The sequence below is a fragment of the Anguilla rostrata genome, chromosome 9 (genome assembly GCF_018555375.3).
Source record: "Anguilla rostrata isolate EN2019 chromosome 9, ASM1855537v3, whole genome shotgun sequence".
Taxonomy (NCBI): Eukaryota; Metazoa; Chordata; class Actinopteri; order Anguilliformes; family Anguillidae; genus Anguilla; species Anguilla rostrata.
In genome coordinates, this window is record NC_057941.1 from 2,082,501 (window position 1) to 2,098,457 (window position 15,957).

Sequence of the window (15,957 nt, forward strand, 5' to 3'; positions counted from 1 at the left end):
TCTTTCTTTTTTTCTTTTTTTTTTGGGGGTGGGGGGGCGGTTATTTTAATCAAACAGCAACATTTTGTCTTGAAGAGAAAAGACGGAAAGACTACTGAAAGGATGAAGAAGTGTCATGTGCTTGTTTCATTGGATTTTTATTTTTGCGCGAACCTTGAATTTTAATCTCCCCTCCCCCCACTTTTTTTTTGTGGATTTGCTGCTCAACGGGCCGGAGCAGATCCTGTAACCCTTTTCATGGTTGGACCCCCTTTCCATCTGACACAGTTGTGTTGGCTCGAGGATGCAAGAGTCCGTTCTCTGTGTATGGATTTTATTTTATTTTTTTGTTTTGTTTTTTGGTGAAGAGGTGAATTGGACACTGATGCTTTGAAAGTAAAAACGGACTTGGCTGGTTTTGGGGCTGGATTAAGCAAGAAGAAAATAAGAAAAAAGTAGAAGAGAAAAAGAAACTGACTTGTAACAGCCCCTCTTGCTGAGCAGGATCTTTGAAAGTTGCCTTATTAACGGGTTTCTTTTTTTCCACTTCTTTTGCTTTGCTTGTGCAGCAGCCCTCACTGTCGATTGTACAGCATTTCAGTTACGATATGCAACATGAGTCAGGATCCAGCACGAGCTCTCCCCGCCCCCCGTCTGCCCCTGCCCCTGTGTGCCCCCGTCTGCCCCCCCGTCTGCCCCCCCTGTGTGCCCCTGCCCGTGTGCCCCGTCTGCCCCCTGCCCCTGTGTGCCCCCCCCGTGTGCCCCCCCCATCCGCTGTCTTCCACGTGTCATTCAGTCTGTTACGGACGCCTCGCGTGACCCCTTGGCGTGTTTGCGGTTTGTGGCTTTTTTGTGCTGAATCTTCGTAAGGGAAGGGGGTGCGCCTGGCCCCCCCTCCTCTCTTCCGCTGCCCCCTCCATCCCCCCCGCCCCAGCCCCCCCCCTCCCCCCCCCTTCACAGGGAGGACAGTGCACATACATCCATCGTCATCAAACTCCTGGAGGACTGCAATCAGCGTTTGCAAATACTTGAAAAAAAAATAAGAAAAAAGAAAAGAAAAAGGTAGTCACAGTACACCTTACCCCAGCAGGTGCTTTCAGCAGGTGTGTTGGTGGTGGGGGGGGTCGGAGGGGGCGGGGGGGGATACTGTGTTCCCCTGGTGAAGCCGGGCGGCTGCCCGTGCGTGGATTGGCCTTTCCGGAGAGTTCCGCGACCCTCTTTCCCACCCCCTGCCTCCACTGCGAACACGGACGCATCGTGAAATGCATGGTTTCAAAAAAAAAAAAAAGTGAGAAAAAGAAAAAAACTATTCTAGAATCTTCTCCCCGAGAGCCCCGCCTCCCTCTCCTGCTCGGCCAATAGGAAGACACTGTCAGGCATCATCACGCTGGACACGGACGCCCCAAATGTGGCTCGAGTTGGGGGGGAGGGGGAAGGGGGTTCTCACCCCCACCTCATTTTCATGGACTCAACAGAAACCCAATGAACACCAGTGATCAAAAAAATACATAAATAACGATTCGCAAGGATGAAATGATCCTCATCCTGTCTGAGTGCTAACAGTATCAATTAGATCAGAGGTTAATTATGGCCCCTAATGGAATTGTGATTTCAACAAATGAAGAAAAATGAAACCTCCCTCCCTTTTAGTTCTTTTATTGTTTATAGAACAGATGATATATTCGCCTTACACGTGTACGTACTTTATCTTTTTATTTTTTAAACGAAATGGTCTCTTATAATCTTTTAATGCTTTTTAAGTTTAATTTGCTGTGTTCTAGCTCCGCTATGGAGATGGGTATGTCAGTGTTGCTTATGAACTCTAGTTGACACTTCGGTGGTCTTCAGAAATGGGAACGTAGTACAAATAAAGGGAAATTGATATTAAGGAGTCAACTGGCATTTAAACAGAAAATAATTTTTTTTTTTTTTTTTTTAGAAAGTCATGGCTAAATTATAGTTATTGCAGATTTTAAAGATTTAATTTTGTTTACAAATTGCATGCATGGTGAAGCAGAGGAGTGTTCACTGGACAGCAATTCAAACCTTCCATCACATGCGTTTTGAGCCAAAGTCAAACCTCCTTGTTGATTTTCCCGTCTTTATTAATGGTAGCCATTGAGTCGGTAAGAAGACCCTCGTTTGGAACTGTATTTTTGATTTGGCACATAAAAGGTACAGATTTCTGCTCTTTCTGCCTCCTATGAAACGGATCCCGGGCAGAGGGGCTGTGATTCGCTAGCGGTTCCTCTGTTAAAATGCATTATCTTCATTTTCCATCTGCTAAAAATTCTCAACATTGAGCAGGCAATTTAAATCCTGTTTTCTTTAAAGCTTTTTCCAGTTTTTTTTTTTTTCTTTTTTCTCATTTGACTTTTTTTGTGGGCGTAACTCAAGGGAGCTGTGGGTGAAATGAGGAGGTTGTAGGACTTGTATGATTGATGAATCGCTTAAGAATCGTTTACTTCAACAACAACAAACAAAAAAAAAAAAAAACCCAAACATTGTCCGTAAATCCCCTGAGAGGTTATGAGAGCAAAGGCCTGGCCACTCGCGATCCACCAGGGGGCGCTCTTCCTCACGGACAACTGCACACTGCCAGCGAGTCCCCTCTCCCTGCAGGGAGTGCTGTGAGCTTCAGACCCTGTTGCATTATGGGTGGAATCTCTGCTAAGCAGCAGCCGTTTCTATTGGCTCTTTGGTGTGCCCCGCCCCTGAAGGTCGGAGTGGAACGAGGCCCAGCTGTTTGAGAGTCGGGTGCTCACACACTAGGATTCGTGTTTCAGGGTTCAGGGGTGAATGGCTGTTAGTGTCTGGGGACAAAAAAGGACAAAAAAATTCCATTAAGCCATATAAATAAAATAGCTGTATATGATCCAGTATAATGTTAATAGTTCATAACCATTACAATATCCTAGACTTGTTGCGAATAAAAAAAAAAAGATGAAAACGGAACAAAAAAATATATAAAATGGAAAAATGTAAAATACTTGAATGAGATCTTGTATTATAACATTTAATATTCATAATATCTGCTTTTTAGGCTGATGTGATTGGCTATTAGTGTTATTTGTAATTTGTAGTAATTATGCTTTTCCTTAATAAATAAAAAAAATAATAAAATGGACAAAAAAACCTTAAACACCAAATGTGATACTTGCGTGTTTTCTTAATTCTGCATTCTTTTTTTGTTGAACTTTTGAAGACTAGGTGTTTTTTATTCTCCACAAGGGGGGGGGGGGGACTTTGCTGCATTCTTTCAGTCATACTTTAGTTTGTTTGTCTGAAAATTCAGCATTTGTGCAATGGTTCTTTGTGTTAAAGCACTTGGAGGGATTCTTGGGTACATTATTACAAAATGGCCCCATTGCATCGACCACTGGGTTCATTTTCACTCCAAGATTGTGCCAAGTGTCTCTTAGTACTTTCTGATTGTGTGCGTGTGCGTGTGCGTGTGCGTGTGCGTGTGCGTGTGAGTGTGAGTGTGAGTGTGAGTGTGAGTGTGAGTGTGAGTGTGAGTGTGAGTGAGTGAAATTTCATCACTTTGTTCAAACATTTTCAGCTTGTGCTGCCCGGTGGCCACAGCGTTTAACTCCGCAAACTCCAGACTTGCTGTAATATCCTTCCAGAGCCAATCGATGGCCGTCTTATTAGAGAGTCCCGTGATTTCTGCGCAACTGTTCAGCCAATCCATAATGAGAATTCCTCTGTGCACTGACACCCAACATTTTCAATGAAACATTTTATTTTATTAAATACAATTTATGACTTGGACCAACGGACAGCAGTGGGAACAGCACAATTCTCAGTCATCTCCTAAACTTAGAGCGGTCTGTATTCCGTTTGCTGAAATGATTGTGTACAGGGCAAAGGTCGGTTTCTAGAGTTCCCTTGAAATTTTACAGTGTGGACTATGTGCAGATGAACCTTTTAATCATTCATATGATAATCACAAAAAGTACCAGTGTTCAGCATGTTAAATGGATGGATGGGTAGACGCATATTTACTTAGGACTGTAAGAGTAACCTTTACCTTTTCCCTGAGTATTTACATTACATTACATTACATTATAGGCATTTAGCAGACGCTCTTATCCAGAGCGACTTACACAATTATTTACCCATAATTCCACACTGGTAGTTAGTATTGGTAGTAGAAGACTGGGACAAATCATCAAATATGTCCACAATGCAGACAAAAACGTTCTGATGGAGCAGCGTAGTGTGATCTAAAAACCATTAACCGACATGTTTAAAGACAAATTACAAGCACAATCGCAAATATTGCTAATTGAGGCTCATTTCTAGTTTTGCATAAAATTTCCTCAGACTATTCATCATATCATTCTGTAAGGCAACCTGGCATTAAAATACTGTCTCAGAATGTTTCCTTTCAGACGGAGCGGCTGAAATCTTTTAACAGCGGAAGTCCTAAAAGGCGTAAAATCAGAATTCTCAGAAAAAGGTCTGTTTCGGCTTCACGGCCGAGTGTGTGAATGGTGAGGGAGGGAGGGAGAGGATGGTGAGCGCCCTTCCTCCTGTGGGGCGGGGGGCGGGGGATCACTGCTTCTTCTTGGGTGTGTCCGGGATGGTCTCGGTCAGCGGGGTGAGGCTGAGGAGCAGCAGGTGTCGGTCGTACGCTTTCGTCTGTCTGAAGACCGCGTCCGTCCCGTGCAGTCGGTCCAGCACCCCCAGCACGCCGTAGCACTGATTAAACCTGCACAGCGGGGGGGGGGGGGAGACTGCGCTCAGTACAAGGGCCAACCTGCACTCAACACTAGAGTCTACCTGCGCTCAACACAAACTAACCTGTGCACCGTTTCCCATAACCACTGTGTTAACCAGCTCTCAACACAAGGGCTTACCTGCGCTCATACCCATAACCACACTGTGCTAACCTGCACTCACAACCCATAACCACACTGCTAACCTGTGCTCATACCCATAACCACACTTCTAACCTGCACTCACAACCCATAACCACACTGTGCTAACCTGTGCTCATACCTGTAACCACACTGCAAACCTGTGCTCAGGCTTTAGCCTAATCTCAGGTTTCCCCGTCCCCATAGTTGGGTCACATGGTGTGCGGGTTGCGCAGGTGAGACTGTTTCCCCCTGTCCCCATAGTTGGGTCACATGGTGTGCGGGTTGCGCAGGTGAGACTGTTTCCCCCTGTCCCCATAGTTGGGTCACATGGTGTGCGGGTTGCGCAGGTGAGACTGTTTCCCCCTGTCCCCATAGTTGGGTCACATGGTGTGCGGGTTGCGCAGGTGAGACTGTTTCCCCCTGTCCCCATAGTTGGGTCACAGGGTGTGCGGGTTGCGCAGGTGAGACTCACTTGAGGTGGTGGAAGTCGTGGAACTCGGGCGACGGCAGCAGGGGCAGGTGGTAGCCGCAGTGGGACACGGTGGTGATCAGCAGGGCGATGGTGAACCACAGGCATACGGTGGCCACATGGGAGCCCAGCAGAACCGGGCCAATCAGGACCGGGAGCATGTTGGACAGCTGTGGGGTGGGGGGAGGAGGGGGGCACACACGAGACAGGTCCGTTAAATTTGGAACATGACCCCCTCTGCCACTGCAGGTCTTGTCTCACAGCCAGTGTCCTGCCTGATGTTGAGGTGGTTAGCAGACCACCTCACTCAACAGGTATGACGACCGTGATTTTACACGCAACCGTGAACTCACACGGGCCGGGCAGTCAGAGGAAACTGGTACTGTGCCCGTTTCAGACAGAGAACAGCAGGCACTGGTCATTACACAGGGGATACGTTACATTAAGGGTGGTTTGTGCATGTGACTTGCCTGTTACGAGAACAGTGCTCTCCAGGAGTGCGTAAGTCACGCTAAGCTGAATACCCTGTTCATCTTTAAAATGGGGCGGGGAAATTTACGTAAACTGGGGCATGTTTAATGCACTGTCAGCACAGGCCTGTAGCTTTTCTCTTAGATGAGTGGTGGTGATCTAGGTGGAGATCTAGGGGTGATCTAGGTGGTGATCTAGGGGTGATCTAGGGGTGATCTAGGGGTGATCTAGGTGGTGATCTAGGGGTGATCTAGGGGTGATCTAGGTGGTGATCTAGGGGTGATCTAGGTGGTGATCTAGGGGACAGCAGCGAAACGGGAGAAGAGTGCACTGACCACGTGCTCCAGCGGGTGGGCGTACAGGGACACCACGCCGATGGGGGCGGTCCACTCATGGTGGATCTTGTGGACGTGCTTGTAGATGGCAGGGTGGTGAAAGAGCCTGCAACGGGAGGGAGGGACTCAGAGCAGGGAACTGTCAGGTGTGTGTGTGTGTGTGTGTTAGAGGTTGTGGGTATTGTGTGTGTATATAGTACATAGTGTGTGTCTGTGTGTAGGGTGTCTAGTGTGTGCTCATGCCTGAGAATGGAAGAAGACCACCGTCCAGCAGGTGTGTGTGTGTGTAGTGTGTATAGTGTATAGGGTGTGTGTATTGTGTACTATAGTGTGTACAGTGTGTTCTCATGCCTGAGAGTAGTAGAACAGCACTTCCTCCAGCAGATGTGTGTGTAGTGTAGGGTGTACATAGTGTGTATAGTGTATAATAGGGTGTATAGTGTACAGTATGTGCACTTGCCTGTGGGAATAGTAGAACAGCACTTCCTCCAGCAGGTGTGTGTGTATGCATAGTGTGTAGTGTGTATAGTGTAGGGTGTATAATAGGGTGTGTAGTGTGTATAGTGTGTACTCTTGCCTGTGGGAGTAGTAGAACAGCACTTCCTCCAGCAGGTGTGTGTGTATAGTGTAGAGTGTGTATATATAGTGTATAGTGTACAGTATGTGCTCTTGCCTGTGGGAGTAGTAGAACAGCACTTCCTCCAGCAGGTGTGTGTGTATAGTGTAGAGTGTGTATATATAGTGTATAGTGTACAGTATGTGCTCTTGCCTGTGGGAGTAGTAGAACAGCACTTCCTCCAGCAGGCCGCAGACGGCCAGGTCAGAGCCCGGTGAAGGTGGGGAGTCCAGACCGCAGGGGTCCCTCTCCACTTCATCACCAGGAAGCCACTTCCCCAGCAGGTGTGTGTGTATAGTGTAGAGTGTGTATATATAGTGTATAGTGTACAGTATGTGCTCTTGCCTGTGGGAGTAGTAGAACAGCACTTCCTCCAGCAGGCCGCAGACGGCCAGGTCCAGCAGGCCCCGGTGGAAGGTGGGGAGCTCCAGACCGCAGGGGTCTCCTCTCCACTTCATCACCAGGAAGCCCAGCCACACCATGGGCATGGAAGGCACCTGGGAACGCAGGCGCCACACGGTCTGACACCGCGTCCGCACCAGCCGTAACGAGCTGAACGCCAGGCGCCACGAGCGAACGCGGCAGCGTAAGAGCGAACGCGGTCACGACTAAACGAGCTGAACCGGCGCTAAACGAGCTGAACACCAGCCGCTAAACGAGCTGACACCAGCGCTAAACGAGCTGAACCCAGGCGCTGAACGAGCTGAACGCCGTCGCTAAACGAGCTGAGACGCCGCGCTAAACGAGCTGAACGCCGGTCGCTAAACGAGCTGAACGCCGGCCGCTAACGAGCTGAACGCCGGTCGCTAAACGAGCTGAACGCCAGCCGCTAAACGAGCTGAACACCAGCCGCTAAACGAGCTGAACGCCAGGCGCTGAACGAGCTGAACGCCGGTCGCTGAACGAGCTGAACACCAGCCGCTGAACGAGCTGAACGCCGGTCGCTAAACGAGCTGAACGCCGGTCGCTAAACGAGCTGAACGCCGGTCGCTAAACGAGCTGAACGCCGGTCGCTAAACAAGCTGAACGCCGGCCGCTAAACGAGCTGAACACCAGCCGCTACACGAGCTGAGCCCAGCCGCTGAACGAGCTGAACACCAGAGCCCGGTCTGCTGGGGTTATTCTCTAGGACCTGGGTTTTCAACAGGGGCACAGTAGGGGGTCCCTGGCCAGACTTGATATGCAATGACTGTTTATAGGAAAACTTTTTTTGTATATTATAGCCCTTTTTAACTTATAATCCACTGGATGCTTATGAGCCTTTTTGAAAACTTCTGATCTAGGATTATCTGCGCTTTAAATTACGGCAGTTTTTTTCCTGGTTGCTTACGCAGAAGTCTTCAGCATTCAGTTAATTAAATTGAATTAAAATACTGCGTCAAATGACATGGTTTAAAAATTAACTAAATCGCTTTTTGCCACACATGATATGAAATGCACAAGATTAACATGAAGATGCCTCAGTTTTAATTAATCTGTTACTAATGTGCAAGTTCACAAACCTGTGATTAGAATTCTCTTAACTGAACATTCTAGCGCTGATGTCACAATCACTGCTGGTGACTGAAAGCAGTGGGGTTCTAGAACACTGGCTTAGAATGTTGAAAAGACCTGCACTTCAAAGGGCTCCTTGTTCAAAGCTGTTTCCCTGCTTACAGAGCATTTCATGTTGCCATGGAGCCGACTTTCACCGCAAGTACCCCTTGTGCCAGATGCCAATCGGCCCTTGAACCTCTCTGGGATCGTTCTGTGCTCACGGTCTGGCTGAATTGGTACTCTGTGCCAAAGTGCGTGGATAGGCCTGTTCATCACAGATACAGTCCCTGCAAACAGCTGCGCGTTTGATAGTCTTTAATCTTACCAAGGATCTTGCATGCAAGCACAGACCTTTGATTGATAAAGCAAAGTTATGCATGTAATCGAGTTACTTGTGAAATTCGAACTCCCATGTCTATGTCCTGGATGTCCTCCATAAACCTACTGGAGCCCAGATCAGTAAGATCAATATGTCGTATGAAACATCATCAATTTATCAAGCACTGCACCCGTCAATCTTATCAGTGTAGTGAAAGAATATAATGAACTGTAATAACCTGAACTGCAGTAACCCCCAGCTGCGATCCTGCATATTCTGCTGACTCGTGGTAACTGCGGCAGCGGGGCGATTAGAGTTTCGGGAGGGGGGGGGAGACGTGACCGTACCGGACTGTTCTTGTCCACCTGGATCCTGTAGCGGGTGATGAAGACGGGCCTCCCCGTGGAGTCGGCCACCATGAGCAGGGCGTTGAAGAGCCAGAAGGCTGCCGTGGGCACGATCATGGACCCTGCGGGGGGGGGGGGGGCGGGGCGGGGGGGGGGGGGTACACAGCGTTCTCGTCAGCCCACGGTGCCAGAGATCTAACTATAGGTGCACTGGAGAAATTTTTTTTGGTGCACCAATCAGAAACTGGGTGTGAGCAGGGTGCCCTAGACACTGTGTGCCGGTGGCACAGTGCTGCTCATACGGATTCTGAGCGGCGCAAAAACAGCAGGATTCACGAGGGTCGGGATTCATAAGGATTGGGATTCACGAGGGCCGGGATTCATAAGGATTGGGATTCACGAGGGCCGGGATTCACAACAAACCGCTCACAAGTCGGTTACCTTTATGAATGAGTGGAACCAGTGGAATATGCTGCATTTCTAATTATTCTAGCGAGAATAATCCTCATTGCAAAACAAGTCCAATCCATTCCATGCTACTTCTTACCCTTGTTACAAATGGGGGTCAGTACCTCCTCCCCCCTATCCAACAGTAGGCCCTAAAGTGGCACCTGCTCTAAATTCACACACGGGCTTGTCCCATGTGGTGTGGAGTACAAACAGACAGCGCCTCCCCTTTCAGCATGCATCGCTTCATCCGCCCGCCATCGCCCAGGAGCCTTCACTCAAGGTCACATGATGCGTGCTCAGTCAGGATTTGGGCCTAGCATTGCAGTGTGACCTAACCTAGCGGTATGTCCAGCAGGGTTTCTGTCTCCCAGGCCCGTTCCCCGTGCTGGGGGGGTGGGGGGGTGGGGGGGCTCGCCGGGTCTACTCACCCATGAAGAACAAGGCCCACTCGTATCCCCCGAACAGCAGGTGCAGTTTGGTCCACTGAGTCTGCCAAAAATCCCCCGAAGCTCCCCAGAAGCGCTGCAGGTGCCTACCCCAAAAAAACAGGAGAGAGCTCACCAAAGTCGTCCAAATCAGCACCGAGCCTGTCGCCCCAGGGGTACAGCCGGGGTCTACACCGCTAAAGATCCTGAAACACAACCAGCTTCAGCGCTGGATTCCAAACGTGAAAACACTGCGCGAATTCCCTCTCTCAACATCCCACCCAAACCCGCGTCTGGCGCCAGCTCTGAACGAGGACTTTACCACGTGATCGAGTTCCCAAACGCGGCCAGGAGGAAGATTCCGGAGCCGATGATGAAGGCCGCCTTCTTCAGGGAGTCCCAGAGCCCTCCGGTGGCCTCCTGCAGGGTGAGAGAACGGACGGGTTTGGAATCGGCACGGCAACATCGGAACGGGGACCTCAGGGCGACCTCAACAGGTGACTGTACTGATGAGAGTGGAGGCGCACAGACTAAAGGACATGGGGTTTCCAATAGCAACCCTTCAAAAGGCTTCTGCCAGGTAAGGATGTTACTTGGCTGACGGTGGCTGCCCCTCTTTCTGAACAATGTGCTGAGTAACTGCATACAGCACCACACTGAACACAGCTGGCACGGCGACAGGGAGACAACAAAGACTTATTCTACCCACTTGGGAATTGAAAGGAAACCACAAAAACCAGCAGGGACTGCAGCCCTCCAGGCCTGGATATTCAGACCCCTGCACTACACTGTTCTTTCCTCTTCCTGCAGTACTCCTTTCCTCCTCCTGTACTCCTCCTCCTGCACTCCTCCTTCCTTCTTCCTGCTCTCCTCCTTTCCTCCTCCTCCACTCCTCTCCTCATCTGTCCCTCCTCCTTTCCTCCTCCTGTACTCCTCCTCCACTCCTCTCATCTGTCACTTCTCTTCTCTTCCTGCTCCTGCACTCCTCCTTTCCTCCTCCTCCACTCCTCTTCTCATCTGTCACTTCTCTTCTCTTCCTGCTCCTGTACTCCTCCTCTCCTCCTCTTTTCCTCCTGTACTCCTCCTCTCCCGGTCTCTAAGAATGAGTTTAAGCGGGCTGCAGCAGTGGGCCTCTGGGCATTAACATCTCCCCAGCGCAGTGCCAGTCACACGGGCAGCACAGTGCCAGTCACACGGGCAGCGCAGTGCCAGTCACACCGGCAGCACAGTGCCAGTCACACGGGCAGCGCAGTGCCAGTCACACCGGCAGCGCAGTGGCAGCGCAGTGCCAGTCACACAGCGCAGTGCCAGTCACACCGGCAGCACAGTACCAGTCACACAGCGCAGTGCCAGTCACACGGGCAGCACAATGCCAGTCACACAGTACAGTGCCAGTCACACAGCGCAGTGCCAGTCACACGGGCAGCGCAGTGCCAGTCACACAGCGCAGTGCCAGTCACACGGGCAGCACAGTGCCAGTCACACAGCGCAGTGCCAGTCACACGGGCAGCGCAGTGCCAGTCACACCGGCAGCGCAGTGCCAGTCACACAGCGCGTGCGTCACAGCGCAGTGCCAGTCACACGGGCAGCGCAGTGCCAGTCACACGCACGTGCCAGTACACGCGCAGTGCCATCCACGCAGCGCAGTGCCATCACACGGGCAGCGCAGTGCCAGTCACACGGGCAGCTCAGTGCCAGTCACACGGGCAGTCAGTGCAGTCACACAGGCACCCAGTGCAGTCACACGGCAGCGCAGTGCCAGTCACACGGCAGCGCAGGCCAGTCACAAGCGCGTGCTAGTCACACGGCAGCGCAGTGCCAGTCACAGGCGCGCAGTGCCAGTCACACGGCAGGCGTGCCAGTCACACGGGCAGCATGCAGTCACCGGCAGCAGTGCCAGTCACGTGGCAGCACAGTGCAGTCACACACGCGTGCAGACAGTGCCAGTCACACAACGCAGTGCCAGTCCGGCAGCAGTGCCAGTCACGTGGGCAGCACAGTGCCAGTCACACAGCGCAGTGCCAGTCACAGTGGCTGCGCAGTGCCAGTCACACAGCGCAGTGCCAGTCACATGGGCAGCGCAGTGCCAGTCACACGGGCAGCTCACTCTGGCGTGGGTCCTTCAGCTTTAATTGCCACCATTTTCTCTCTGCTGTGCTCTCAGCCAGTTACAAGAGAAAAATCCAACCGGACGAGTCAGACCTGAAGCCGGTGAAGGTGCGAGCAGGTGCAAATGGCAGGTATTTAAAAGCCAACCAGTGTCTGAAAAATGTCACCACGGCAGACCGGTACACTAGCAAAGATCTGTCTACTTCACAAGTCATGGCACATGAATCCACTGTGTATTCAAGGGTAATAAATACACAAGACACACTGATCAGTAAACACACTAGGTGTTCTGCAGGTACACAAATGAAACTTATTTTAACAGTAAATTAAGTAATATGACAATCTCAAGTTCATTGTATTGTTATCTTTTTAAATATGTAAACACTGTATTTGTAATATGTGCTTGTGCATCACAGCACTGGAATTCAATATTTGAATGATCTTACCGGTTTCCCGAAGTCCAGGCCATCTTGGGAGATGGGTTTGACTTGTTCCTTCATGTCTTCAGGGAAAAAAAAGGATATTCTCTGCGCATTACTGCTCCCAGCACCACAACATGTAATTACACTTCACAAGCCAGAGAAAGGGTAGACTACATCACAAAGAAATGAGTTATTAAATTGCGTGCGTACATACGGCTCTGTCAGACTTGTAATCACACAATTCTCGTGAACATTCTCTACTTTTATGTAAGGGTATTCTTTACACGCTTTGGTTTCACCATGTAGAAATTACAGCACTTCTTATACACAACCTCCCATTTCAGGGCACCATAACGTTTGGGACATATTGATGTTATGTAAATTAAAGTATCCATGTTTAATACTTTGTTGCATATCTTTTGCATGCAGAGACTGCCTGAAGCCTCTTCTCTGCCAGGCCTGTACAGCAGCAAGCTTCCTGCTTGTTTCAGGGGTTCGTTGCCTTAAGTTTTTTCTGAAGAGCTCTGACTGTTTTTGTTTGTTTTTTCAATAATTCGCACTTTCATAATGGCTTTCTTAACTTTCATTGACAAGCGGTAATAACACAGGCAATCAAAAGTATAGAATCAAGACTAGACACTAGGTAGATGGAAAGCTTTCTAATACCTGCACTAAGGAAGTAACTGAACACACCTGACCAATCAGAAACACCTGTGATGTCAATTGTCCCAAACCTTATGGTGCCCTGAAATGGGGGTGTGTGTAAACAGTGCTGTAATGGTGAAAAATGGTGAAACCGAAATGTATTTTAAAAATGCCCCTTTATAAAAACTGTGAATGTGAACTTTAACCACACTTGATATCTGTAAAACAATATTTGTTTTATAAACCACGTGTAAATTGTGTTTTGCGGTTCACAAAACATGCGTAAATAATACTGGCATTACATTCGCACCATGTATACCTGTTTTCGAAATTACAGTACAGCGGTGTTCACCACGCACCTACTGCAGGAGTTTGCACCGACCTACATTGTCAACGGAATTCACAAGCAGTCGCAGGATTAAACCGAATTCCTCCCTTCAATCACATTTACTTCCCTGAGAAAACTAAAATGCCTAAATCTGTTGTGCAGCTCGCGAAATAAAACGCATTCTTACAGGATCGTTATGTCATCAAACCTTGATTCGCAACCGCACTCGTCCCATTTTGACTTGGGGAATCGCAAGGGAACATTAGTCAACTTACATATTTACCAACTTGTGTTTTGGTAAAGGAAACGATACAATAGGCTACTAACTATACTTCAGACAAACAAGCACGATTACGTGCTATTATTCACAGTACACATGTTCACTATAACTAGCTTGTTGTTTATTAGATGCAATGCTAAGTAGGCTATTTGTAATAACGCATAGATAATGTCAAAACTGCTGAGCGAACGGCTTCCTCAACTACTGGAATCGGACACTTAAAGCTCAATAGAAATTAGTTTCAAATGCTTATTAACTGAAATTAAAACGCCAAGTGTTTACGTGACTGTCAGGTCGGATTGTCTTAATTTGTAACGTGCGGCACAGTAACTACAATTATTTATGTAATGGAAATGTGACGAGAACGACTGAGATGATTCATGTATACAAGAAGGTAAAGCAAGCTAGATATGTTCTTTAAAACAAAATAAGCTAATTGTCACAAAAATATGTCTTATGCAAAAATATTACTTACCACCTTTGGTCGTTCAGAAGTCTCCCAGCAAATTTTCAAGATTGTTTTGTACCTGATCTCTCGGTAGTTTATCATAAAAGCACGTTTATTGTCAGCAGAAGATACGCCATATTCAGCTGGTGATTGGTTGAAGCATATCCAGCGGACCAATAGCAAAGCAGTAACTTTCTGTTTTTCAGATTTTTCGGGATGTTTTTTTCTCATGCTTGCAGCAGTTGGAAAGAAGACGTCTCCCCACAGACCACCAAATAGTTTTCTTTGATGGTTAGAAACATTGGCAAAACCAATCGGGGGATCATTTTGCATTCATGACTCCGTCACATTTGAAATTAATATATACATACAAATTAATAAAATACAGTTTTACATAATATCTTAACTGCATTTTTCGATATAGGTAGGCTATTAGTAAAGTTGATTGGATGAATGTAATGTGTAAAGTCATGTTTAACTTAATCATCAGTCAAACTGTTGTAAGGGGTTCTCTGAGTCACAACATTTCTGAACATAAACTTAATTTGTGGTAGAGCGGTGGCATCACAAGTCGAATGTATAATGTATTGTACCCTACTGCATTGTTGCATAACACCGTCACACTTCATCAGGCGAATGCTTTGCAGATGATTAACAGCGTGTTCATGAAGGCATTATCTGCACTTTATGAAGTCTATATGTACTTACTCATCAGAAAATGAACATAAGGCCAGTGTACAGTTTTGTAATGTAGATGTGAAATGTGTTTCCTCAGTACGTGACAGGAACTCAATCTAGCTAACTGACTGCACACAATTAAGATATATTTTGTATAATCTAAGGAGAACAACTCAATGTTGTCTTATTGGGATCTAATCACAAACCCTTGAAAAATCACACGGTCAATGTCATTACTTCTGGATCATGGCACGTTTAATAACATGAAAAATTAGTTTTAAAAACCAAACTCGCTCACCAATGAGTTTGACAGGAGTAAGTGGGTTCAGAATAAGGAATCTTTTGTCAAATAAACTCGTACAATCTGCCATAAAATTAATGGGGGGGGGGGGGTCTGAAATTGTGTGCAATTTCTGTGTTCATCAGGAAGCTCGCATGCGCCACCTAGCGGTGATAGTCGGAACAAATGCCGGGCTGGCACAACCTTCCCTCTCCTGTCAGTAATGGATGTTCGAAGCGTCTGAGCTTCGCTGGCTTGTAGGTGAGAGGGTGGGTCAAAGTCCCGCCACACTCGTTTGACGTGGCTGCAGGAAGTCATCGACGCGGGTCTTCTCTGACGACAAGAACTACGGCCAATTCATCTTATTTTATTATTATACTAGTAACCAATACATCAATAGTGCTCATGCTAGGGGTATTCTTCATTTGCAAGGCAAATTTGACCTTAAAAAACATAGAATTCTGTCCCGTAATAACATTTTTTTGTTCTGATCGGCTATCAGGTGCACCTGTCGGTGTCTGAGATAAAGTAGGCTTATTTAGTTGGGCACTGATGGATGTTTATGTAGGGTGGCAGTGCAGTATAATGGGTAAGGAGCTGGTCTAGTAACCTAAAGATCATCGGTTTGATTCCTGGGTAGGACACTGCCGTTGCACCCTTGAGCAAGGTACTCAACCTGCATTGCTTCAGTATATATCCAGCTTTATAAATGGATGCAATGTAAATGCTATTTTAAAAATTGTGTAACTCCCTCTGGATGAGAGCGTCTGCTAAAACGCTCCAGTGCTGTTTTACTGTATATCAGCACTCTTGTCCAATCAAGTTACTCGACTGGACCTAGCTGTCGCTTAATTTATTGTTTCATAATTGATTACATCACTTCACCAGTAACTCTGTTATACTGACAATAGGCAGTAATTTGTCATGATTTTCTACATTGATCACTTAATAT

General features: G+C 47.8%; 2 protein-coding genes across 5 annotated transcripts in view; one reads left to right on the forward strand and one right to left on the reverse strand.

The window, feature by feature from the left end:
• The window catches only part of larp1 (La ribonucleoprotein 1, translational regulator), a 35,584-nt gene extending 34,909 nt beyond the window's left edge, over positions 1-675 (forward strand). For all 4 annotated transcript variants that reach the window (XM_064349715.1, XM_064349716.1, XM_064349718.1 and 1 more), the window contains one exon: positions 1-675. This exon is cut by the window's left edge and continues 334 nt beyond it. The gene's annotated coding sequence lies outside the window, so the exon portion shown is untranslated.
• A 3,031-nt stretch (positions 676-3,706) lies between these two features.
• Positions 3,707-14,260, reverse strand: faxdc2 (fatty acid hydroxylase domain containing 2). The gene is made up of 10 exons (XM_064349737.1): positions 14,075-14,260; positions 12,371-12,426; positions 10,138-10,235; positions 9,819-9,922; positions 8,936-9,062; positions 7,084-7,290; positions 6,123-6,228; positions 5,320-5,486; positions 4,089-4,696; positions 3,707-4,019 (listed from the first exon to the last, which is right to left on the reverse strand). Exons 2-9 carry the CDS (start codon positions 12,422-12,424, stop codon positions 4,540-4,542), a joined length of 1,020 nt encoding a protein of 339 aa, XP_064205807.1. The 5' UTR covers positions 12,425-12,426; positions 14,075-14,260; the 3' UTR covers positions 3,707-4,019; positions 4,089-4,539.
• Positions 14,261-15,957: the final 1,697 nt, after the last annotated feature.

Excerpts from the sequence above, each read along its gene's own strand:
- faxdc2 (XM_064349737.1), bottom strand. The coding sequence starts at position 12,424 with ATGAAGGAACAAGTCAAACCCATCTCCCAAGATGGCCTGGACTTCGGG. Across the intron at positions 9,923-10,137 it reads TTTGGGAACTCGATCACGTG|GCACCTGCAGCGCTTCTGGG; the intron begins GTAAAGTCCTCG and ends TTTTTGGGGTAG. Across the intron at positions 6,229-7,083 it reads CTGTTCTACTACTCCCACAG|GCTCTTTCACCACCCTGCCA; the intron begins GCAAGAGCACAT and ends CTCCCGTTGCAG.